The sequence below is a fragment of the Marmota flaviventris genome, chromosome 10 (genome assembly GCF_047511675.1).
Source record: "Marmota flaviventris isolate mMarFla1 chromosome 10, mMarFla1.hap1, whole genome shotgun sequence".
Classification (NCBI taxonomy): domain Eukaryota; kingdom Metazoa; phylum Chordata; class Mammalia; order Rodentia; family Sciuridae; genus Marmota; species Marmota flaviventris.
Window position 1 is genome coordinate 23,327,100 of NC_092507.1, and position 24,021 is coordinate 23,351,120.

General features: G+C 58.8%; 1 protein-coding gene across 8 annotated transcripts in view; it reads right to left on the minus strand.

Annotated features, from left to right (window-relative positions):
- Positions 1–359: 359 nt before the first annotated feature.
- Positions 360–24,021, minus strand: part of Adgrb2 (adhesion G protein-coupled receptor B2) — a 35,517-nt gene continuing 11,855 nt past the window's right edge. Inside the window, exons 3-30 of one of the 8 annotated variants that reach the window (XM_034636212.2) lie at positions 17,355–17,438; positions 16,898–17,062; positions 15,611–15,775; positions 14,807–14,971; positions 14,556–14,723; positions 14,378–14,479; positions 14,129–14,235; positions 13,225–13,419; positions 13,001–13,069; positions 12,808–12,916; positions 12,169–12,502; positions 11,815–11,920; positions 11,579–11,622; positions 11,192–11,318; positions 10,632–10,735; positions 10,440–10,542; positions 9,588–9,738; positions 9,370–9,439; positions 8,886–8,952; positions 8,643–8,728; positions 8,247–8,345; positions 6,020–6,191; positions 5,616–5,711; positions 5,259–5,298; positions 3,986–4,605; positions 1,808–1,843; positions 1,415–1,510; positions 360–848 (exon numbers count right to left, since the gene is read on the minus strand). In XM_034636212.2, the coding sequence (XP_034492103.1) occupies positions 663–848; positions 1,415–1,510; positions 1,808–1,843; positions 3,986–4,605; positions 5,259–5,298; positions 5,616–5,711; positions 6,020–6,191; positions 8,247–8,345; positions 8,643–8,728; positions 8,886–8,952; positions 9,370–9,439; positions 9,588–9,738; positions 10,440–10,542; positions 10,632–10,735; positions 11,192–11,318; positions 11,579–11,622; positions 11,815–11,920; positions 12,169–12,502; positions 12,808–12,916; positions 13,001–13,069; positions 13,225–13,419; positions 14,129–14,235; positions 14,378–14,479; positions 14,556–14,723; positions 14,807–14,971; positions 15,611–15,775; positions 16,898–17,062; positions 17,355–17,438 (3,866 nt within the window). In that variant the 3' untranslated portion in view covers positions 360–662. Of the gene's footprint in view, positions 849–1,414; positions 1,514–1,807; positions 1,844–3,985; positions 4,606–5,258; positions 5,299–5,615; positions 5,712–6,019; positions 6,192–8,246; positions 8,346–8,642; positions 8,729–8,885; positions 8,953–9,369; positions 9,440–9,587; positions 9,739–10,435; positions 10,543–10,631; positions 10,736–11,191; positions 11,319–11,578; positions 11,623–11,814; positions 11,921–12,168; positions 12,503–12,807; positions 12,917–13,000; positions 13,070–13,224; positions 13,420–14,128; positions 14,236–14,377; positions 14,480–14,555; positions 14,724–14,806; positions 14,972–15,610; positions 15,776–16,897; positions 17,063–17,354; positions 17,439–24,021 lie in introns of all 8 variants that reach the window. The other 7 variants (XM_027937607.3, XM_071617586.1, XM_027937610.3 and 4 more) reach the window with 7 other exon arrangements.

Here is a 24,021-nt window from a genome sequence, read left to right on the forward strand (position 1 = left end):
CACAACCCGGCTCCCTGCGGCCACCCTGCAGCCATGAAAGTCAAGTCCCAAGGAGCCTGGCTGGAGTGCTTGGGTCTGAAGTCCCAGCTCTGCCTCTGAATGTGGCCTTGAGCAAGTCACTTCCCATCTCTGGCATCATTTTTCTACATAAAATGGAAAACCTACAATCTTCTGGCAAGGTTGCTGTGAGCAGCTAGCGTCAGAGCCATCCAGGCCTGCCCAGCCAGGGCTGACCTGCACCCACCATACCATCTGCCAAGACCAAGTGAGGCAAACCAAGGAGATGGAAGAACAAAGTGGGGGCCAGGGCTGGGCCTTCACCGGGGGTGGGGATGGGGGACAGCAAACAGCTTAGCAGACAAGTCCACAGATTGAAGTTTATTCTCAACAAAGTTCCCCTCCCCCCTCCCCAGCCCGGGACAGGGACAGACAGGCCGGGGGCGAAGATGGGGCTCTGGTGGCTGAGGGGCCTCTGAGAAACAAGGAGGGGCCCTGGCCCCCAGGCTGCGCCATATCTGGCTCCCCCAGCCCAGCTGAGTCCTCTGCGCCTCCTGCCCAGCCCTCGGGAGGGGGAGGGGGCGCTGGCTCCTGGGTAGTTCCAAAGCGGAGTGTGAAAATAGAGAGATATATATTTCTGTGCAGTGGGCAGTCCGGAGTGGCACTCACACCTCTGTCTGGAAGTCACCATCCGGAGGTTCCGTGGGCTCCCAGGCTGCTGCCCGGTGCAGGGCCAGCCGTTCTCGGGGCTTGGGAGGCAGCGAGCCCAGGGTCATAGATTTGAAGGTGCTCCAGCTCTGATGCCGCCGATGTTGGGACAGGCTGGGACGCTCCCCGGGGCTGGGCTTTTCCTGTGGAGGGAGCAGAAGAGCCAGGGCAATGGGCCAGGGCCTTCTCACCCCGTGCCCAGCATAAACTGAGGTGGCCCAGAGACAGCCAGTACTGCCCAAAGTGACAGAGTGATCAGGTGTCAAAGAGAGTTCAAATGTAGATTTGCCCGATTCCAGAGCTGGGGCTCCTGACCCCTGTGCTCAGACCGCCCTAAAAGCACGTACTTGATCTGCTTCGTGTCCCTCTTGATCCTGGTGGACCCTGTCAATGGTCACTGTCCACGGTGCCTTCCCACCCCTTGTATAGCTCCAGGACTTTTGCTCATGCCATGGGCAGGTCATCAGGGCAGCCAGCTGAGGTTGCCAGGCAGCGAAGGAGGGCAGGAGGGCAGGAGTCCCTCAGCTGGCCTTACCCCACCCCTAGCCCAGGGGGACTTATGCTGCCTATGTTCCTTCGGGCTACCCTGCCAGAGGACACACCTATTGGATCTCCTTCTGCCACTGGGCCCCTGGGATCTGAGCCCTGGGCCACGGCACCAGGTCAGGTCCTGCGCTTGAGTCAGGTGCCGGCCCTGAGGAGCCCTCACCTTGGCGGAGGACTGGCTGCGGTAGCGGTCGAAAGTGTGGAACTTCTGGTTGAGCTCGTGGTAGAGTTCCGAGTGCCGTTTCCGGGTGTGCATCACCTTCTAGGAGCCGTTGGGCGTCAGGGGAATGCTCCCCTGGGGCTGCCCTGGGACCCACCTTGGTCCCCCCTGCCCAGACCACTCAGTACTCTGGGCCCCTCTGTGACAAGGCTGGCTCTCCATTACCTCAGAGCTCTGCTGGGGCAGGAGAGGATAGTGGGAAGATCCCACAGAAACCACAGGCTTGACATCCTCGGGTGGGGGGGGCAGTCAGGCTTTTCAAAGGAGCTTGGCCACTTTAAGAGTGGACCCTTTAGGGACAGATGACCCACCTGCCAACACACACACAGCACTTACCTCAAAGTCCAGGTCTGAATACCGCAACTTCTTTCGCTGGTGGGGAGCAACAGGGAGACAATGAAGGAAAGCAGACCTCTTTACCGCAGGCAGGACTTTAGGGACAGGAAACCTGGTCCATGGGGTCTGGCTGCAGTACCCTCCCCAACCCAGGCCCAGAAGATGGAATCTTTATGGGGCAGCCCATGGGGTTGTGGGAACAGGAGCTGAGGCCTGCCATGCACGCACAGGCTAGGACACGTGGATAGACGCTCCCAGGGAGCACACTGAGGCAAGCACACAGGTCAACATGCAGCAGATTTCCAATGCCACAGGGACGATGACTCCCACAGAGCCGACACTGGTCCTCTGTGCCCCAGGCCCCACCCCTCCTGCCCCATCTTGCCCCTTTCCCTCTGTAAGGCATAGGCTCCCCTCTCTCTGGAACCCTGTATTCATCCTGCAAACAGGGATTCAGGCTTTCAAAAACCTGCCTCTGATCTGGGCTTGCTTCTTCCTGCCCAAACAGGCCCTGCCTCCCTGACTCCTCATGCCCAAGACCTCCTCAAGGTCCTGACAAGCTATACAACGTTCAATGCCAGTCAGGAGGACACCTGAGTGTCTTAGAACATTGGCACGGGGAGGACTCATGAGACCAAGGCCAACTTTCTCAGGTTCAACAGGGAAATTGAGGCCCAGGGAGGGAAAGAGATTTGCCACTTGCCTTAAGACCCTCCCAGGGAGGCTTAAACCACGATCTAGCTCTCCCAAGTCCTGATCTGTGACACACCACCACTGGCTCATGACATCACTCAATCTTCATTCTTCACTGCCTGCTCTGCCTCCACGCCCAACCCTAGTTTCTCTGCCATTAGGCCTGCCCTCTGCCCTGGACCTTCTACTGCCCTTTACTGTGCACAGGTGTGTCCTCCCTTCCTGGCCACAGCTCCTTCTGGAGACATCAGGATACCTCTCCTTGACCCCTGATGCCTCAGAGGCACTGCACACACAGCTGCGACCAGTGGAATACGCTTGGAATTCTCTGCCCTGCCCCACAACGCCACCTCCACTGCCGCCCACTGCAGTAGTTGCCCACACAATTCTGTACGTCATCGCTGACCCCTCCAACTGCTACCACATTTATTCCTACCTCCCACAGTGGCCCAACCATGGGCAGGTGTCCACAGAGCAAACCTGCCACAATGCTAAGTGCAACCCTCTCTAACGTCACTGTCACATTTTCTTAGTTAGGCCTTCCCTTTTTCCTTTTTTTTTTTTTTTTTTTCCATCTGTGGCAGGAGCAGGCACCAAATGTTCAAGAAACATTTTAGGAAAAAGCTAAACTTGAAGCCCCCTCTAGTCACTAACTTAATTCCCTTTGTGCAGAGCACTGGGAGCGATTTCTGAGGCCAAACGTGAGCAGTCAATCACGTCTGTGCTGTGACTCTAGGCCCTTTCCTTATCTACATCCTCTCATTCTCCCAACAAGTTCTAGAATATTCTAGAGTTCTAGCAATTGCTTGTCCCAGAAACTCTGCAGGAAAGGAGGACCATCAAACGGAAATATCTGGCTGGATTACCGAGGGGAACAGAGGGTCCCTTGTCATAGGCCATGGGCAGTGCCTGGGGCTGATTTCAGGGATGATAACAGCATTTTCTGGCACTTTCTACTGCTCCACACAGAAATAAATGCCTTACATCACTCAATCCACCAAACTATTCTACCAAGAGACGCAAATGTTACCCCCACTTCACACACAGAAAACAGAGGCACGGGGAGATTAAGCCATGTGCTCAGTTTCTCATTGCTGATCAGCAGACCGCGAACTGGAACAAGAATCCACGTGACGTGGAGGCCCAGGCTCAGCCCTACTATGCAGCTTCCCTAACAACACAGCCCCTGGCCCTAGCCAGTCTCCTTGAAGGAGGACTCATCCTAACCAGTAGGTACTAGAGCAAAAGTGAGTGACTCCGGATGTGTGCCCTTAGTGCACGAAGTCCACTGCCATCGGAAGAATTCAGACACCAGGATTTCCCTGGAGCTGCCTGAGGCCAGATGGAGGAAGAAATGCACAAAGACCAGCTGTAGGTACTGCTCTGGGGAGGGGAATGCCCCTTCCTGACTGCAGCCTGTGACTTAGGCCTGGCCTCAGGCACACAGTGGGCAGACCCCTCTCCCCCTTCCCTACAGCTCCTCACCTCCAGGGAACCCAGCTTCATGGTGGAGCCGGGCACTGTGCGGGGCATGGTCCGGCTGCGCTCCCCTGGCTCGGGCACTTGTCGGGCGCTGGGTGTTGGAGGTGGTGGTTGGAAGGTCATCCCATAGGGGTTCTGTAGAGACCCGTAGGCAGGGCCCAGCCCCAGGCCCGAGTGGTCCACAGGCAGAAAGCTGGGGTAGCCTTCAGTGTGGGCCAGTGTCTTGGCAGCCCGCCGGGGGGTCCCCTCAGGCCGGGCCCTGGGGGCATCCTCACCCCCTCCGCCCCCACCACCAGGCTGCAGGCTCAAAGTCCGCCGGGGCAGCACCATGTAGTCCCCCTCGGAGCCTGGCTCTGCGGGCCGCAGCCACGTAAGGTCCAGCTGCCGCAGACCGCCCTCCCCACACATGTACACAGGGTTCGCCTCCTGTGGGGGCGGCGGCTCCCCCAGCCCTGGTGAGGCTGCCATGGGCACCAGGATGTTCCCAGGCAGTGGTGAGAAGCTGAGGCCGCCCTCAGGACCCACGAGGCAGGACTTGGGCTCCTCGTCCTCATCCAGGGACAGGCGGGATAGTGTGCCCGTGATGGTAGATGGGTTGCAAGTGTTGACCTCCTTGAACAGAACTGGGGGCAGGAGTGGGAGGAAGGGGTGAGTCGTGAGAAGGAGGAGCCCCAGAGGCTCTTGCCCCAGCTGGGCAGGTACCAAGCCCCTAAGCTTGGACAGGGAAGGAAGCTGTCCCCAGAGGGGATGAGAAGACAACTGGCTCAGAGGCCTACAGGGAGGCAGGGCAAGAAACAAAGCCAAGGTCCAGCCCCTCGGTGCTCTGCACATGTCCTGACCTCTACCCCACAGCCCCAGGTCTGTCACAGAGCCTTGCTTTTCCCTGTGTCCTGGGCAGCATCTCCCCAGGAACCAGGAATAAAAAAAGTTCCAGTAAGAATCATGGAAGTGATATAATAAAGTAACAGCCAGTATGTGCCCAGGCTCCTGCTGGCACACATGTCCCCTGAGCCACCAGGCCCCAAGTCCTGGGGCTTCCCTGGGAGGCAGCATTGTCTCCTGTGCAGAGATGCCAGGGGAGGCCCAGAGAGGGAAGATGTTGACCCAAAGGCATACAATACGTGGCAATCACAAACTTGAATCCAACTTAGAGCTGTCTGATGCCTAACTTGGACTCTAGCAGCCAGGCCCCCATCAGGGCCTCCCAGACAGGAAGTGGGGTCCCCCTTTATGCCCATCCCTGGGGCCGTCCTCAGCCCTAGCCCAGCAGACTCACCTGTTTGACAAGCCAGATCCACGTCCTTTTCAAAGTCTGACTATAGGCCGAGAGGGAAAGAGCCGGTGGGCAGAGAGAGGATAGGTGCATCAGGTGGGAGGGGACCCAGGCCCCTCCCTGCCCAGCTCTGCTTCTGTGTGCCAGAGGCACTGCCCCGCCCCCTCTGTACTGCCCAACAGAGCCCCACGGGACTGGTGGGAAACCAAAAGGAGGAAGAACTCGTCCAATGCCACCCCACTATCAGTGGTTGAGCCTGACTTAAACCCAGCCTCTGCCCACTCCTTGTCGTGGACAGGGAAACCAAGTAGTTCAGGGCAGGAGGACGAGGAGGGAGAACGCTCAGGCCTCCTCACTCACCAGGATCTGCAGCTGCCCATTCTTACACGAGTCAGGGGAGTCTTCACTCTCATCGGCCCGACACACGCCCATCTGGCACTTCACCACATCCTGAACCTGAGGGCAGAGGGCACCTGCTGGGCCTGCCACAGGGCCCTGACAACCACTGGCTGTGCCTCCCACCCCAGGCACCTAGGCAGGCGTGAAAGGGAAGATGCGCATCTGGCCTCGGGGAAGGTGAAGACACCTCGCCTGGGCCAGAGGGGAGAAGTTGGCCAGGAGGCTTAAAGACAGGGATGCCCAGGCTAACAGCATCCACACCAAGAGTTACCCCCAAGGGGCTGTCCCCAATTCCCCTGGCCTGCACAGCAGGGAGAAGCCAGAGCCCGGCATGGCGGTTGGACAGGGTGGGAGGTTCAGCCCACCTCTCGGCGCAGGAAGCAGTGCACAGCAGTGATGACGAAGCCCTGCGCGGAGTTGAAGACGGCAAAGAGCGCCTGAAAGAGGACCGAGCGGCGGTCTGTCATGGCCAGGACAGCAGACATCCAGGTGAGTGCCAGGAGGGGCAGCACCACGCAAGAGCTCCAGAGCGAGGCCCTGAGGGGACAGTGGCAGACAGTCTGTCAGAGTGACACTCCAGGGGACAGGTGGTAGAAGCCTAGGCCTCCACTGGGCTCAGGGACCCACAGGGTCTCAAACTCTAGGACCTCAATAGTTTGCCCAAGAAGAGAGGGGCTGAGGAGCTGGAGCCAGAGAGACAGAACAGAGAACTGCAGGCCAGAGCGGGAACAGGAGAGTGGGGAGGGACAGACACACAGACACACTGGGACTGAGGCAGAGGCAGTGTCAGGGGACAGAGACTGAGGAAGGGAAAGGGGACAGGGGAGAGAGGCTGAGGCAGACAGAAGCAGGCACAGGGAGATTCAGAACCAACGCACAGAAGCAACTGGAGTTTTAAAATACACAGGGCCCGGCCACATCCCCAGAGTCCAGCTGGGTAGGCTGAGGAGAGGAGAAGAGGAAGAAAGACCAGGAGAGACAGCCACAGTGAGAGAGCACGAGACAGACAGACACACCAGACAGAAAGATTAAACAGGCAGAGCATGGGGGGACGCCAGAGCACAAATCCTTGGGGAGGAGATGGGGCCAGAACTGTGAGGCAGAGGCTCTCCCCCAGCTCCCCACAGAGGAGCTGCCAGGCTCCCAGTGGCTGCTCAGAGTCCTAGGATCCTAGCTGGTGCTGGGGGTGAAAGCTGGGGTCAGGGCCAAATCTCCAACTCCCCAGCCTCATTGCCTGGGGAAGGCAGAGAAAAAAGGCAGGTGGGCCCTGGCCTTCAGGTCTGCCCTCCACACCTGCTACAGCCCACTACGGAGAGAAGGGCGGCCGTGCCCTACTGGGTGGGCCACCACACTCAGCCCACGGCGACCCACAATACCCCCCACGGAGAGTCAGGCACAGCTCCAGACAGGGCAGAGTATGGCACCATTCTGCAGAGACAGCCAGAGAGGCCAAGGCAGAGATATGGGCAGGGGGCCAAGACCTGTCCTAGAAAGAGTGGTTCAGGGCTATTCAGCCCAGCAGGGGGTGGGCACTGTGGTCTCTGTCGCCCCCGGAGGCGAAGCCAAGATCAAGAGTGTCTAATCACAGTAATAAGAGCTACCATTGATTAACCATCAATTCTCTGCCAGGCCCTGCACTGAACACTTTACATACATTATTTCAAATTGTGATCAAAACAACTCCAATAAACAAAACTGGGGGCTAGTATCCCAATTCACAGATGAGGAGACTGGAGTGCACCCAGCTGGGCAGAGAGGAGAGCTGGGACACAAATCCAGCTTGGCCGACTCTGAAGGCCAAGCTTCTAACTGCTGGCTCAGCAGACTTGGGCAGAGGCAGATGGCATCCCAAGGAAGAGGGAGCTCTCTGATCCTCAGAGCTTCACAATGATGGCACTAGCCACCTCCAGGGGCGTCTGGGGGTGTGCGAGATAAAGCTGGACCTCACAGGTCAGGGAGGCTCAGCTGGATTTCCAGCCCCAGGTGGGAGGCTGACCCTGAGGTTCTAGCAGATTCACTCCTATGGAGCCAGGATTTTAGGATTCTCAGCTGCTTGGGGCGGGGGGCCGGGGGGCGGGGTGTCCTGGGTGAAATAATTGTCCACCTCCATGATTCTGTCTCTGATTGTGAGATTTCAATGCCTCTGGAATTCTAAGTCTCAGATTCTATGACAGATGATAAGACTATGATTCACTCATTCTAATTCTTAGCTTCTGATTGTCTTATTCTAAGATTCTATCATTCTAATTCCAAGGTTCTATAGCTCAAAAATTCTAAGGGCCCAAGACTCTCTGAGCTTTTGGAGGTTGGCGGTGTGAGGAGGAGGAGTCTATGGCTGGGCCTAGAGAGAACTGGGGGAGGGGTGAGAGGGAAGGGTGGGCGAATGAACCCAGCACCTTGGGGGAGGACAGTCACTCCCCATCATCCTCTGCCACCTATCCCAAGCCCTAGAGACTGAGTGGCGGCTGGCGGGCAGGGCAAGCTCTCCAGGGCACTGGGCTGACAGTCCCTCCTCCCCCCGACCATGGGCACTGCCCCCCCCATTCCTTTGCCCCAACCCACCCCAACCGCCCCCCAGGGGGCACGACTAACATGGCGTTCCTGGCCGAGGCTGAGCTGAGCAGGGGGCTGGGGACCGCTCCACACGCTGAGCAGGGGAGGAGCAGGCTGGCCCAGGGGCACCGCTCCGACCTCGGGGGCGGCACAGACATGGGAGAAGGGGGAAACACACGGGAAGCCGGGAGATAGGGGCAAAATGAGCCCCGAGAGGGGTGGGGAGGGAGGGCAGACGAGAGAGAGAGAGCTGGGTTAGGGTGGGCGAGGGGCTGCAGCTGAGCACTCCGGGGCCCACCTTGCCTGCACCCTTGATGCACCAAGGTTGGGGAGTCCCAGTTGGCACCCTGAAGCCCTGAACCTCCAAGAGTGCCCTCAGCCCTCCCTCCCTGCACATTTTCCAGGAAGGCCAAGTCGCAGAGACCCTCCCCTTACCCGGCCCTCTGCTTCTTGGATTTGTCCGAGATGCCATCACGTGCCATGAGCTTGTTGAAGACGATGATCCCGATAAGCATGTTCACCTGGGGCCCAGTCGAGTGGGCAGGGAAGACAGGGTCACCAGCTGCCCTCTGGGCAGGGAAGCACCCTGGTGGGAGCCGGTGGGCAGGGAGGTGGCACAGGTGACAAGATGACCCTCTGGGGCCACATCCCTCCCAGGACAACGAAAGGGACACATACCAGGACAATGACAGCTGCTGGACCAACAAAGGCGTATAGCAGGCCACCCTCCAGGGAGAGCCAGCAGCTGGGACGGGGAAGAACAGGGCATCAGACACTCACAGCTCCCTCGCCACCATCACTGTCCCTAGTACCCCCAACCCCCCTGGCTGCTATGCCCACATCACCAGTGGAGACTGAGCCCTAGACAGCGGGAGATGAGCCACTTCCCTTCCAACAAAGGTCAAGGACATTAGGCCTAGCCCCTGGGGCTACCATAGGAATGAACAAAGGCTGACCCCTGAGCTCAAGAGTTCTGAGAGACTGTCCAAGCCCAGCAAGTCCTGTTATAGTCGGGGGCACTGAAGCTCAGAGATAGGAAAGAATTTGCCCAAAGACCCACAACAGGTACGAGCCACAGTCTCAGCCTGAGAAGGCCTAATGCCCAGGGCTGTTCCCCAAAAGACCCACCGACACCCCAAGCTGCCATGGGAGGCCCACGTACTAGCTGGATGTACCGTATCCCTTGGTGCGGGTGAAGCCCACAGACACGGCCACCACCAGGGCAGGCAGACCTGGGGGAGCGAAGGACAGCAGTGAGATGGCTGCTGGGGCTCAGGGCCCAGCTGACCTGGGTGCTCAGAGGGCTGGGTCAGAGCTGAGCCTCTCTGTTTCCCCTGCCCCCAGTGCCCTCCAGCAGAGTCTAGCACTGGCCCTGCTCACCCCAGCCCAGGCAGAGGAAGCGCTTGCGAACGAGGCGGGTGCGCATCCGCCCGATGACAGCCAGGTAGGACTGCCAGGCCTCAGTAAGCACCCAGCAAAAGGAGGACAGAAAGAAGAAGTGCAGGAAGGCAGCAGTCATGGTACACACGCCCTGCAGGGAGAGGGAACAGGAGGGAGTGGCCCTGAGCAGCAGCCAGGGCGGGAGGGGCCAGGCTCCCCACACTGTGCTGGGCTGCAGCGGCCAGCCGCCCACCTGAGCCCCGCCTCCCACAGAGCCCTGCCAGGCACCCCCGCCTTCCTGCACCCACACACAGCACGACACAGGCCTGGTGACATGCACACAGCACTCGGCATCCGGGAAGGCGGGCGGGCAGGCCACCCCCGCATAGACTGGGCTGACAGGGTTGGGGACAGACAAGAGCACCTGCCATGTCAAGGCCAAGTAAGCCCCATGCCTGGCCCTCACAGTACAGAGAAGGCGGACAGGGCATGGGGGACAGTCAGCACAGGTCATCGACAAGTAGGTGGCAAAAGAGGCCTCACAGACAGGAGGAGGCCCAATGCCACCCGCCCAACACGTGCACCCAGGCACTCAGCTCACGCACACATTCACTGATGTACATAAACACTCATCACTGAGTACACACACACCCCCAGCACCCTCACGTATGCTCATACACCACTTCACACACACACACCCACCCCAACACCCAGCTGCATTGTACCCGTATTGGTCCCTGACGGATATCCACAGGAACACACTCCCCCTCCCCTGCAGACGCTCTCCACCCCCATGCCCCCTCCCATTCCCGGCAGACACCCACCCCTGCACCCCCTGGAGCCTGCACCTGCCTTGCTCAGCACCCGGGACTGGCCCACGAGGATCAGAATGTTGGAAGCCAGGATGGACAGACAGAAGTTCAGCAAGATGATGGAGCGTTCAGATTTGATGAACCTGACAGGGCACAGTGGGCAGAGGCAGAGACGCTGGCTGCCTGCCCGAGCCGGGTGGCTGGCCACCCCCCCCCACAACATTCAACCTACCTCCAGAAGGCGGCATAGATGGCCAGCAGCGTGAGCAGGGCCATGCAGGACACGGCGCAGCCGATCACCAGGGGGACTGAAGGGGCCCCCGCCAGTTCCAGGGTCTGTGGGAGATGAGTTGCTGAGAGAGGGCAGCAGCGGGGTGCCTGGCCTTGCTGTCTAGTGCAGATTGGCACACCCACGTGCAGGCGGGTTCTAACTGTTGTTCTCACATGTGCACAGTCCAAACTCAGTCCCACACGCAGACACGTTTACACTCAGTCACCCATGTTCTTCCACATATAACCAGACGCGCGCGCGCGCGCACACACACACACACACACACACACACACACACACACACACACACACGGCGCCCGTGGCCACACCCCCAGGCAGGTGTCATGGCTGAGCACTATCCCAGGGGCACAGGATTCTGTGAGCAATCCCACAAGTGCACCTGCACAGAGGCACATTCAGGATCATCCAAGCTCCTGACAAGCACTGTCACAGAGAGCCCCTGGCAGCCCAGGGCCATCCTCCTCTGCCCAGCCCAGGCACCTCTCCCCCACCCCACTCACCAGGTCCTTGGGTGGCTGGGCCAGGACAGCAAAGGTGGACGGGTGCTGACACTGACATCGGGTGTGGGCTGCCTGGGTCTCCAAGGTCTGGCAGCTCTCAGTGTCCCAGTCCCCTGAGCTGGCATCTCTTGGGTGGGGGAGAGGTGGCGTGAGCCCTGGGCCCAGCTCCACAGCCCTGCCCCCAGTGCTGGCCATAGCCCAGGGACAGGTGAAATCCAGGGCAAGACTACATCCATGAGGTGACAGCAGGGAGTCCCAGAATATGCTCTTGACCCCTCAGACCAAGGATGGCACAAGGAACCTTCTTGCCTTCCAGGCAGGAGACCCTTTCTGAAGAGGGGTTCTGGGGCCGCACCCTTCCTTACCCAGGACTGCCACCCAACTCACACTTTGGAGTAGTCCCAGCTGGCGCAATGGGGATCCGTGGTGCCCTGGGGAGCAGAAGACATGCATGCAGTCCAGGGTGGGAAGCTCCCACCCCTGACCATCCTGCCGTGGCAGCTGCCATCCACCCAGGGCAGAGGTTCTCCCTGTCACTGGGGACAGACCACCTCCCCATCAGACAGGCCTCTGGCCACCCGTGATGGAGGATACCTGAGGCCCCTGCTGGGGCCCCTACTCACATTGATGATGTAGGAGAGCTCCACTGTGATGAGGGGCTCAGCTGGAGGTTGGGTGGGAGGCCGCACAGTCACTGTCATCACCCTGGAGGTGACAGCTAGTGGAGGCCTGGGGGACAGGCACTGAGGTCAGCTCCTGCCAGCAGGTGCCCAGACCCAGTCAGAAACTCTGAAGCTGCCTTGGATGGGGTAGGGGTTACCAGGGAAAGCCCTGAGGCTCAGTGGGCCCAGGATTTGGGGTGAGGTCTGGAGCTGGGGGTCTGCCAAGCCTCTGGATGTTTTTGAGAAACAGAGCCAAGCAAGGGGTTCCTGAGAGCATAGGACTACAGGCAGATCTCTCTGCTCAGGTGGACTCACCTGGGGGGTGGCAGGATGAGGCCAAGGGTGCGGTAGAGCACAGCACCGATCACAAAGTAAGAGGAGGATTCTTCAGGGTCTGCTGGGAGGAGGCGCTGGTGGGAGTGGCCTGGGCCTGGGGGCACTGTTCCTGGGCCTCTCCCCCTGCTAGGGCTACTGCCTGCTGCCCCAGGTGCGGCTGGCTTCCCTGGGGTGGAGAGGCTGAGCACCTCCTTGGGCAGGAAGAGGCGGTCCTCTGAGTGCCGTACCCAGTCCTTCATGCCCCGTCGGCCCCGCATGGGAAATGTGATGTCGCTGGACACAGCAGAGACAGGCTCTCGCTGAATGCTGATCACTGCAGGGGGATGAGGGTGGGCAGACAGCATCAGAGATAGAACAGAGAGACCCAGGGGAAGAGGCAGACATGGGGAAGACACACTCCAGGGAAGGCAGATGCAGACACGGAGGTTGGTACAGACAACATGGAGATGGAGAGAGGAAGAAATGTAGAGAGAAAGACACAAGCATGGGATTAAACGGGGGCAAGATGGGGCCCAGAAACAAGAGGAAAAAGGGAAGAGCCCCTGGGAACCCTTCCCAGCCACAGTGGTCTGGATTCTATCACACCCAGCAGCCCCTCCCCGGCCTGCCTCCTTGTACCCAGATTGTCCGTGACAATCAGAGAGCTTTGGAAAGCCTTGAGGGCATCGCCCACCAGGTGAATGAAGTCCTCCACAACACGGAGCAAGTGCACAGAGCCAGGGGACACCTGGAGACAGAAGAGCACTGAAGGTGTAAAGGTCCAAGGTGGCGACTGGACCTGATGGGGGGAGCCGGGAAGCCGGGCCCTCACCTGCTGAGCATCGTCCCACTTGTCCTTATTCTCTGCATCCACCATGAAGCTCACCACTTGGAAGAAGCGCTGGGGAAAGAACAATGAGGGTCAGGAATCCCGGCCCTGGGGAACAGGGGCTTCCCAGTACAGCCACACTTGAGACCTGCCAAGGTACTGACTCCCGCTTCTGTTTGGGGCTTCTCCATCCCCAGCCCTCCTCCCTCAGGGGTACAGGGTGGTACCTGCACATCATCAGCTGAGGGCACATAGGTGGCCCTCTTGAAGGTGTCAGTGACATTCCTCAGAATGTCCACGGAGAAGAGCAGGTCCCCGCTATAGTAGGTGCGCCGGGCCAGGAGCTCCTGTAAGCTGCGCACCACCTGTGACATGCCCTCACCTGCCAGCATGCGCTGCCCCTTGGCCAGGTGCTCTCGAAGCTGCAGGGGACATGAAAGCCCCTGTCACTGGAGCACTGGGAGCCGGGACTAGACGCTGGCCTATCCCATTCCCATACACCCACTGCCTGCATCCAGGAGAGGAGGCATGTGGGGTCAGACAGAGAGGCTCAAAGGGGCTCCCAGTGGAGACAGAGTCCAAGAAAGAGACCCAGAGAGTGAGAATCCCCAAGACACTTTAAAAAGACTGTAGTAGAAACAACTGGAGAAGGAAAGTGCTCAGATGTGTGTATAAAAGCTGACAAGCCAGTACGGGGCAGGGCACCTTCCACGGCAAAGGGGTCACATGTATCCTGAAGTGCAATGCGTGTGCTGTCACCCATGATCCTTAAAACACACACACAACCAATACCCGAAACAGCCAGAAACACGTACACACAGGTCACATTCACTGATACCACCCTTAACCACGGCAGGCCCTGGGTTGGGCACTGGGGACACACACAAAAACTCAACTTCACCCCTGCCTTCAAGTCTAGTGGAGTACACAGACACTTAGACGAGCATCCTAAGGGAGAGTTAGGCACTGAGGTCTGAGTTGGGAGTTTGCCAGACAAGGAGAGGCGTAGCCAGGCAGAGTGGGCACAGCATACTCCAAGGCGTGTGGAATGAGTGAGCCTCAAGCTCCCTCCACTCCCTACCAGGGTCTGGGACAGATGTTTGGCACCCGGACCCATCAGGGCACACTCACTGACAGATACAGGTAGCGGTATTCATGAGAGATGCAGCGAGCAAAGCTGGGCAGTCCCCAGTATGCCACACCCTGGGCACTGAGGAGACAGCGGCGGCTGGCAGACCCTGCAGGGGGACAAGACAGAGGGCTGAGGATGAGGGCCAAGTCTCACCCACTCCCTTCATACCTTAGGATGGGGGCTGGGGGCCCAGAAGTGGGTAGCAAGAAGGGTGGGGGGTGGTCTGCAAGGAGAGCTGCCCCCCTTACCAGAGGCATTGGGGGGACACTTGTTGTAGATGATCTCGCCAGCTGCTGCCTTCTTCCACGTCATCAGCATCACATACTCATCCCTGCACATCTCATGGAAGGCTGTGGGTACAGTGGGGGGCTCAGCCAGGCTCACACACGTGCCCCCAGGTTCCCAGGGCTGTGCAGGCAGTGGTACCTGGACATTTCTTCTCACTGCAGGGCTTCACCTCCTCTCCAGTGCCCTCACAGGGATAGCCCTGTGAGCCCGTGGCCTGGCACATGCGGAAGCGCCGCTGCCAGCCTGTGTCACACGTCTTGGAGCATAGGCTCCACGCATTCCATGGCCCCCACTTGCCATCAGAGGCTGTGGGAAAGGGGGAGTGTGAAAATCTGCAGGAGCCCCCAGGGACAGAGCTGCCACCTGACACCCTCATGCTGACCACTCACCCGGACACTGAAGGTTGCTGCACTCTCGGGTGTCCGTGAGGGCACCCGTGCATGTAGCCCAGGCAGGGCCTGCCACGCTGCACTTCCGGCTACGCTGCTGGGTCCCATTGGCACAGGACGAGGAGCATGGGCCCCAGGGACCCCATTCTAGCCACTGGCCTTCCACTGCATGGGGAGACACAAGCAGGGGTGGCCGTTGAGCAGAGCATGGGCGGGCTGGTGAGGACAGGGTACCACTGGGAAACTGCAGAGCCTGCTAGGCACTCAGACCTGTGCCAGGCCAGACCCACTAGAGCAGGGTGTGTGAAGGGGACTGCAGTGAGCAGGTGGTGCTTGGGCCTCACCTGCCTGCCTGTCACAAGCTCCAGGAACATAGGACACCTCTCCACTCAGCACCCAAGTGTGAGTGCTCTTCTGGCTGAGGGCATGGGCTGCTGAGGGCATGGGTGCCTTCTGATCTCTGCCCACACTTAAGCCCAGTTTAGTGTCTGTCCTCTCCCATTCCTGCGGGCCACGGGCACCAAAGTGCTATTGTCAACAAGGGCAGCCCAGGACTTAGAGGAAGAGGCTAGCAGCTCCCTTTTGATAGGGTCACACTGCCAACCCCAAGTCAGAACTGGGGCTCACCTCCCACACTGGCAGGCATACTTCTCCAGCCTCCTCATGCTTGGTCACGTTCGTAGGACCCCCAGGCGCAGAGTGTTGGTCCTGACTGCCTCCCCTGGGTCCCCACCACCACCACCACCACCACCACCGCCCCCAGGATGGGCAGTGCCTGCCTAGAAGCCCCTGGGTGCTACTGACCCGGGCAGGCGGCCATACTGCAGAGCTTAGTCTGCAGCTCGGGACCCTCGCAGGCCTTGCCGCCGTGCTGGGGGGGCACGCAGGTCCGCATCCGGCTCCGGGACCCCCGCCCGCAGCTGCGGGAGCACAGGCTCCAGGACCCCCACTCCTCCCACACGCCGTGCACTGCAAGGAAGCACGTGGCTGGTGGCTGGGCCGCACCTTGGCCCCGCCCACTGCCAGCGCCTGCCCATCCGCCCACCAATCAGGAGCTCCACAACTCAGCGGCAGCTCCTTATTGGCTCTGCCCTGGGTTTTGTTGCCAGGGTATGCTCTCAGGGCCCCAGGACTCCGCCCTTTGAGGGAACACAGGCTTCTGGTCCCAACTCACACAGGACGGCCCCAGTACACACTTGCAGGACCAACCCAAGAACCATGAGTTCAGGAAAACTCAGGAAGGGACCCAAGATCCACTCCATCGGGCCTCCCCACCCCCAGATCACAGCCTGAATCCAACATGGCAGGCCTGGGGCAACAGAAGTGCCCTTCCCAGCCCCAACCTCATGGACACACAAATAGACATTAACCTCTACAAGGACACTGACACAGAGCTCACACGCTAGACACAGCTTTGCCCCAGACCTTTGCAAGCACCTGCCACACCCCAGTACCAGGAGCCCTCCCCAAATAAGCCCTACTCTAAATCACAGCCAGGCACCACTTCTCTCCATCAGGAAGCAAGGAGCAGGACTATCGGGCTCTGCCCCTCACAGTCACCACCTGTCCCAGGCAGGCACATGCATTTCCTCAACAACTACATGCTGAATGGAAGAAGGCTTAAGGGTCTATGAAACCTCTCTGGGGAGTGGGATGCAGAGTCCAGAGAGAAGGGACCAGTCAGAGAGGAATCATTTTAAAGTAAAAGTAGCATTCATCTTAGTCCCTGCAGGATGGGCTGAATAAGCAAATGCAGGGAGGTGGTAAGTATAGGGGGTGCTGCGAGGCCAGGACTGGGGAGACACAGGGGGCAGTGCAGGTGAGGATGAGCCTTGCCTACCAGGATGCAGGCATCAGGGGAGGGAGGTGCCCAGAACTGAGCCCAGCCAGGTGTGGTGGGATTCTGCTGTGACCCCAGTGCCCTGCACTGGACTGGCATAGCATGTGGGGCCTAAGGCATAGTGTAGGGACAGGCAAGTTAGTTGAATGGAATGAGGGGGCAATCAAGCATTTTTGGAAGATTCATGTGCCTGAGTCCCAGGCAGGACCTAACCCTGCAGGCAGATGGGTAAGGGAGGGGGATGGGCCTACCTGGGCAGGTGGCTGAATTGTTGCAGGGCCGGGTCTCCCGCAGGGGCCCGCTGCACAGGGTCCCATAGGGGGAGGACACGCAGGAGCGGGTCCGCACCTGCAGACCCTGCCCACACGTCAGGGAACACACGCTCCACGGGGACCACTCCTCAGCCGCTGGGTCGCCTACGAGAAAGGGACAGCGTCGGCGGCAGGGGGTACCTCCCAGGCACTCAGTTTCACGGGATTGGGGGACTACCAGCAAGATGGGGGCAGGCATCAGAGGGACCTTCCTACCCTGACCCCAAGTAGCAGGCTCTTTGGAAGGCAACCCAGCTCTGCCCACAGGCCTCACATGGCAGAGACGCGACTGAGCTCCAGGACATAGACACAGACGGGCACACGCCAAGCACACATGCCACCAGACGCCACACAGTCGGGCCCCCGCCAAGGAGCAAGGGAGGCGGGCCCGAGTTACCTGTCTGCGCCATGTATAGCCCAGGCTCATCTGCAGACCTTGGCCACTGGGTTTTCACCTTCGGTTCCTCTTCCGGCTCCTCACCTGGAACACGGAGGCAGTGGCAGGGGCTCAGCAGAAGCCAGCTTGGTCCTGCCACAGTGGCACAGAGAGGGCAGCCTTGCTGGTCCTCGGCCTGAGGGCCTGGAGCCAATGGCGGGCAATGCAGAGAGCATCATATCCTGCCCCCTGCCCCACACCACCATTTTACAGATAAAGAAACTGAAGCTCAGAAGGCCGCCCAAGACTCACCCAGAGCCTCACAATCATCTCGTCCACCTCTCACCTCAGCCAGACAGGGAGGTTGGAGGAGAGTGGTTGCCCAAATTAAGGAGGTGTGGGGAGGTGCCTGTGTCAAATCCTGCCCGCATCTATCCCCTTTAAGCCTCTTGGTGGGACGAAGGGACTCTCATCTCTGCTGAGAGATGTGGAAACTGAGGACCACAGAAGGAAATGACTTGTCAAAGAGCACAGGGTCCAGTGAGCCTGAAGCTGAGGCCTTCTCCCTTCAGGGGCTGATTCAACTCTCCCCTGCACCTGCAACTCACACTGGGCCTGAGGCTGGGCCCAGGACCCAGTCTCTCCCAGAGCAGTAATGGGCCATGACCTGGAGGCACAGGTCAGAATGCCAATCCCCTGAGACCCAAAGGGCCTGGGGCAGGGGCCTATACCCAACAGACCCTCCTCCCATTGCCCCTGCAGCCAGGAGAACAGCAGGTGCTCCAGGAGCCTGCTGCTGCCTCGGCCGAGCTCCAGGTGGCCTGGATTTGTGTGTCTGGTCTAGGCCTTGGCAGCACCACCAAGTTCTCCCGGCCTGCAGACAGGGGCTCCTCCAAGCCTCTCTCTCTGCTGAAGTTTAGATCTAGAATGTCCCCCAAAGGCCCACGTGTTAAAAATTTAGTACTCGGTTTGGTGCTGTTGGGACTTTAAGAGGTGTGCATAGGAGGAGGTCTTCAGTAATTGGGGATGATGGGATTCCTGCTCCTTCCTCTTCCTGTTTCCTTCTTGGACACGAGGCACCTGGGCTTCCTCCACCACACACTCCCACCAGGATGTGCTGTGCCCCAAAACTCTAAAACTGTGAGCCAAAATAAGCCTTCCCTCTTTATACAATTATCATCTCAGGTATGTGTTACAGTAACGGGAAGATGACTAACACAGCCTCAGACCAGGGAGTGGAGGTGAGGGACAGACAGGAGTGCAGGGGGAAAGACCCAGCCCGAGTAGATTGCGGGGCAGGTGGGATTGGAACCTGGGGACAGGACTCAGCTGATGCTGTTCCCAGACTGCCCTCCCCACCCCAGGCTCTCACCTATTTCTGAAAACTGGATCGGCACAGAATGGGCACCAGAGTTTGAAGGGACCCCAGAGGGCTGGACTCCTCCTGCCCCCTGCTGTTCAGACCAGGCTCTGCAGCCTAGAGAAAGCCCTGCAGCATGACCACCCACCCTCCAGCAAACTCCAGGGAGCTCTGAAGGGCCCCTAGCCCTGCTTCCAGTCTCATCAAGGGCCTTTCCCTTCACTTTAACCACCAGTCCCAGGACCTGAGCCACTTCATCCCTGAAACTTCTCCACCACCCCTGAAACCCAGACCCCTCAGGGTAGCGACACTGGATCCTGTCTGGCATGGACATTAACCAGCTGTGTGGCCTTGGGCAACTCTCTTCACCTCTCTGACCCTGCCTTCTCTGGAAAGCAGTGCTCATAATGCCCCACCTTAGGGGCCCTCTGACAGAAGGCTGTGAAGTGCTTGGTCCCACGCCCTGCATGTGGCGAATGCCCAGAAGGCAGGAATGTTGGTGTATCTTTGTCATCTCCCCTCTTCTCACTAAGCCCCCTCCGCCCCCACCAGGTCACCAGGTCTCCTTTGGAACAGCATCTGTGGTCCCCCCTGGCTTCACTGTGAACCCTGCCTCTACCAGACCACAGAGAAGGTGCCGGGCCAGCTCCTCAGTTCCCCCATCCATCTCTTCTACCACGCCTGCTCAGCAGTCCCCAGCCTGGAGCCTGTGACAAGCCACCTCCTCCACTCCCACTCCCAGGCTGGCTGAAGGATCTACAGCTGTGCCAACTGGCACCGCGACAGATTCAGGGGCTCCACATCTTCTGGGTGCCCAGGATTTCTCGGCCACCCTTCTCGGCTTCGTTCCTTCTTTGTCCCCTCCTCATTCCCCTCTGCAGCCATGGTGACCTCCCTCAAGTCCCCTCCTCCCACTCCCTCAGCCATGATGCCATGCAGAGCAGGAGCGAGGACCTGAAGGAGCCCTGATCTCCTGCCACACCTCTCCGCCTCCCAGCTCTGCTGCAGCCCACCCCCTGCAAAGGCCAGTACCTGTGCCTGGCCTGCCCCTGCACATCCACCTTCTTGGGAGGGCTCCTCCATTGTCCCCTCTCTCAGCTTTCCTCACATCCTTTCCCTATGGCAGCCCACGACCCCACCCAGCCTCCCCCATCCTGGAAGGCCCTCCCTGCACCCTCCTTCCACCTCTGACTACTGTCCTCTGGCTTCCCTCCACCACCCGTGAGTGGTCCCCAGCTGGCATGCCAGTTTCTCACCTGCCACTCACTTCCTGGCTCAAATGTCACCTCCCCTGTCGATCCTCTGCAGTCTGGCTGCTGCCCACATCTTTCTGCTGAAACCATTCTTGACAGAGTCATCAACGCCCTCCTCACTGCCGACTTCCGTGGACACTTCACAGGCCTCCTCTCGCTGGACCCTGTTGACCCTTCCTGCCCTCCCAGACTCTTCCGGCTCCCTCTCGCCTCTCTATGGAGACAACTCTGCTCTGGTCTCCTGGGCCAGTCTACTTTACTGCCACTTCCCACAGCAGGCAGCCACACTTGTCCTGTTCTCACTGCATGTTCACCCCCACGGCTTAATGCACCCCTCTGAACCAATGCTCCCAGTCACCATGGCCAGCCCAGCCTCTCCCGGGCGCCATTGCTGTCCTAACCCTCAAACTCAGCTCATCCAGAGTAGGACCCTCACCTCCTCTCCAATCTCCTCCTGCTGTTCCCGACCTTCTCTGCCTGGAAACTCCTACTCAGCCTTCAAAACCCACCTCAGATGACCTCTCCTCTATGAAGCCTTCCTGCTGCCCCTTCTACCTGCCCTTTCATCACAGATGGTTCCATTTTCTGTCTGAAGTAGCCCCTTCTCCCCACCATGAGCCCTTTGAGATAAGCTGTCTGTGATTCATCTCCCTAACCTCACGAATAGAGCCTGGCCCAGAAAAACGTCAATAAACAAACACTAACGAATGCCCTGCCCCTGGCTCCCCCCAGCAGGGGTCACTAGAAACGGATATTTGTAATCTTGACTCCCTACAAAGCTTCAGCTCTGGCGGAGGAGCGTCACAGCCTGACATGCCAGCCTTTACTGAAGGGAGTCTAAGACAGGCTCCGGGTAGGGCCCCCGAAGCCCTCCACCCAGAATACCTTTGAGGCGACACCCAATTATCAGTAGGCGCTCTAGGGACTGTTCAGCCTGTGACCATGTGGCACCCTCCTCTCATTCGGCTCCTGTTAGGTGTCCCGCCCTTCACCAGATCTAGATGTCACCCCTTCCACAGCCCACTGAACTAGGACATGCCAGAGACCAGCCTCACCTGCCTGTCACGATGTGCCCTGCTCCCTGTGGCCTTCATGTCCTCCACTCCCAACCACTTGCTGATCAGCCCCATGATATGCCCAGAAGTAGGACTGGTGGTTTCCAGAATTTACCCTATTTGAAAACTGCCCCAGGCCCAGGGTTTGGGTCCCTCTCCCAGCCGTTGGGGCTGGGTCAGAGAGGGGAAGGCACAATCCAGGCCTACACAGACTGGCTCCCCCGACCCGCCACCCCAGCTCCCTCAGCTGAAGCCAGCAATTTACTCCCCCACAGGGGAAAGCCAGTTCTCCCTCAAGGGGAAGAAGACAGATAAGACCAGGTGGCATCTGCTGCAACAAACACTCATTCACACATATGCACAGGCCCCAGGCAACTCGGCCTGGATCGGGATGAGCCTGTGGAGGAGCTAAGGCAGGCAGAGTCCCGGAGGACAAGCAGGACCCAGCAGGGTATGAGCACCCAAGGGCCCTGAGTGGCCCACCTAGCCCCTCTGCTCGGCAGGCTCGCTGGACCAGGGCCCTGGCGCTCACAGACCTGCAATCTATCAGCCGCCCCCACAGCTGCCAGGCCCAGGCCCAGGCCCAGGCCCAGGCGGATCCACTGCCTGGGACATGTGTCCTTACTTGACACCTGACACCCTCTTTTGTTGTTTTGGATAAGGTAACATTGATTAAACAACTCCGGGTGCCAGTCACCACGCACACGCCGACACCCTGTCTCGTCCTCGTGAGAAGCAGTGCCGCCATTTCACTCAGGAGGAACAAGGCACAGGGTCTCACATGGGGGAGAGGCGGGGTGGGCTTGCACCCGGGCTTGCGACTCTGCAGGCCTGACCGGCTCTGACTGACCGACACAGCTCGTCTTGAGCTCCCACCCCACTGGACCCTGGTCCTTGCCTCCATTACCCTGCTTTCATACAGTTTCTAATTTTTCCTCTGTGCATCTGCTCCCCTCTCTTCCCACGTGAGCCTGAATCTCTTCTGTGGCCTAAAATGATCCTCTGGGATCCCAGCCCTGGCCACAAGACTTCCCTGCTGAGGAGCATTCAGTGGCTCCCTGCTGCTACAGCCAGCAGCCACCCTCCAGCCCTTGTCCTCCCCTGTCTGCCAGGCACCAGGCACTCTGCAAGGCCGTGTGGACAGGGGAGGGCAGACTGGAGCCACACAGAAGTCTGGGTATGCTGACCCCCTCTTCTGTGGCCTCGTCCCCAGTTTGGCTCCTGTGACAGCTCTACATATCCTGGGTTCCTCCCTGAGGGAGGGCCTCCATCTCCAGTGCCCCTCTTGCACAGAGGACCTAGATTCTGGGCGGCCAGGCATGATACATCCGTGGCCAGATATTCCTGGGGATTCCTCCACCCCAGCCAACAGGGGCCACCCTCGACTCACCACTGGTATCAGCAGGCAGGGTGTGCAGGCTCTTTGCCACTTGAGCAGGACAGTGGATACCTGCCATGCTGTGCTCCCCCCAACTCCATGCAGTCCAGCCCCCTCAGCCTCCCATGTCATGAATGTGTTAAAAATAACCACAATAATCACCACTTCCACGGGAAGAGAGCGTGGCGATTTACGAAACACCACTCCCTTCCCAAGGCTCTTCACATCCTCCCTGAGGCTGGCCACAGAGCCCTGCGCGTGCACCAACCGGTCCCCTGAAACACGGCTCTGCTGTGTCCCTCTATGGCTCCCCAGCGCCAGCAGGGCACCTTGTACCTCACGGTGCATCAGAATCCCAGGGGTACAATGGGAGAGGGAGGGAGGTGGCTTTTGAAATCTCCAGGCTCCCCCGCTGCAGTCTAGTGTAACTGGGAATCCCTGCGAGACCAGGCATCCAGCCAGAAAACCAGTCCCCTTCCAACGACTCTTCTTCTTCGGGCCATGAACCTACCCCCAGCCCCCCACCAGGGCTGGCTGGGTCACTGCCACCTCCCCCATGTGGCCAGAAGCCCCTGGAGAACAGGGACCATCTGACTCAGTCTGCCTCCTCCACAGTGCCCAGTTTTCTCTCACTGCCTCAAGCCCCAGGTCACCAGGATGCGGTCCCAGTGTCTTGAGATGGCAGTCCTAGCCTTTGGCCCTGTCTCCAGCACTCGGGATGTCACCCAGCAACTCGTCTTCTTATAGCTCCTACCCGCAAGTTTGGTACCCCCACACTCTTGCGCAGGCTGTCTCCTCTGCCTCTAAGCCCTCCAGAGTGAGGCTTCCCGAAGCCTGGGGCGGGGACGTGGAACGGCTTACACGCGAGCCATGAAGATACGCCATATCCAGACTGGGGAAGTTAGCCTCTTCCCAGGTCTCTGAATCAGGGTGACAAGTGGCTGATGTGTCTGGATGGTGGGGTTTGTGCCTGTTGTCCAGATGTAATAAATAGTGCCCACCCCTTCCATCAAACCCTCAGGTATCCCAGCTGAGATGACATGTTATACAGGCACCTTGATTCTAATCCTTCCAACTCCACGACAGATAAAGTCTCTGTGTAATCCCAGACTCTCACACGTCCCCACCCCGTGCGAATTTCTCTAACAAATGGAAAGTCAAACAGCCAGCTAAAATTGAATAACTCTCTTTGTTTTTCACTGTGGTTGCTTCTTTGGTTATCTTCTATTTCAGATAAGTGATTCTCTTTCCATTAACGATATGAAATTTCTTTTTAATATGTTAAATTTACAAAGTAATTAAATTTAAGGAGAAATGTCACAGGCTAGTGAGTTCCTATTCATTCCTCAAAACCCACCTCAAAGTCACCTCCTGTAGACTGCCTTCTCGCCCCTTTGGGGCCCAGTCCCCCATTGATCCTCCCTTGACATCTGGCCCATGAACTGTTGGACCTATTACACTAAATGATGATGACACAGCATCCATTTGTCAGGGATCTACTATGTGCCAAGTGCTGGGGTTCACATGTCTCCCAAGGCTTTGTGTGTTGATGTTTAATCCCCATTGGGAGGTTGTAAGAAGATGGAAACTTAATCTCACTATGGTGTTCAGAGGTGGGGCCTTTAGGAGGTGATTTGGGTTA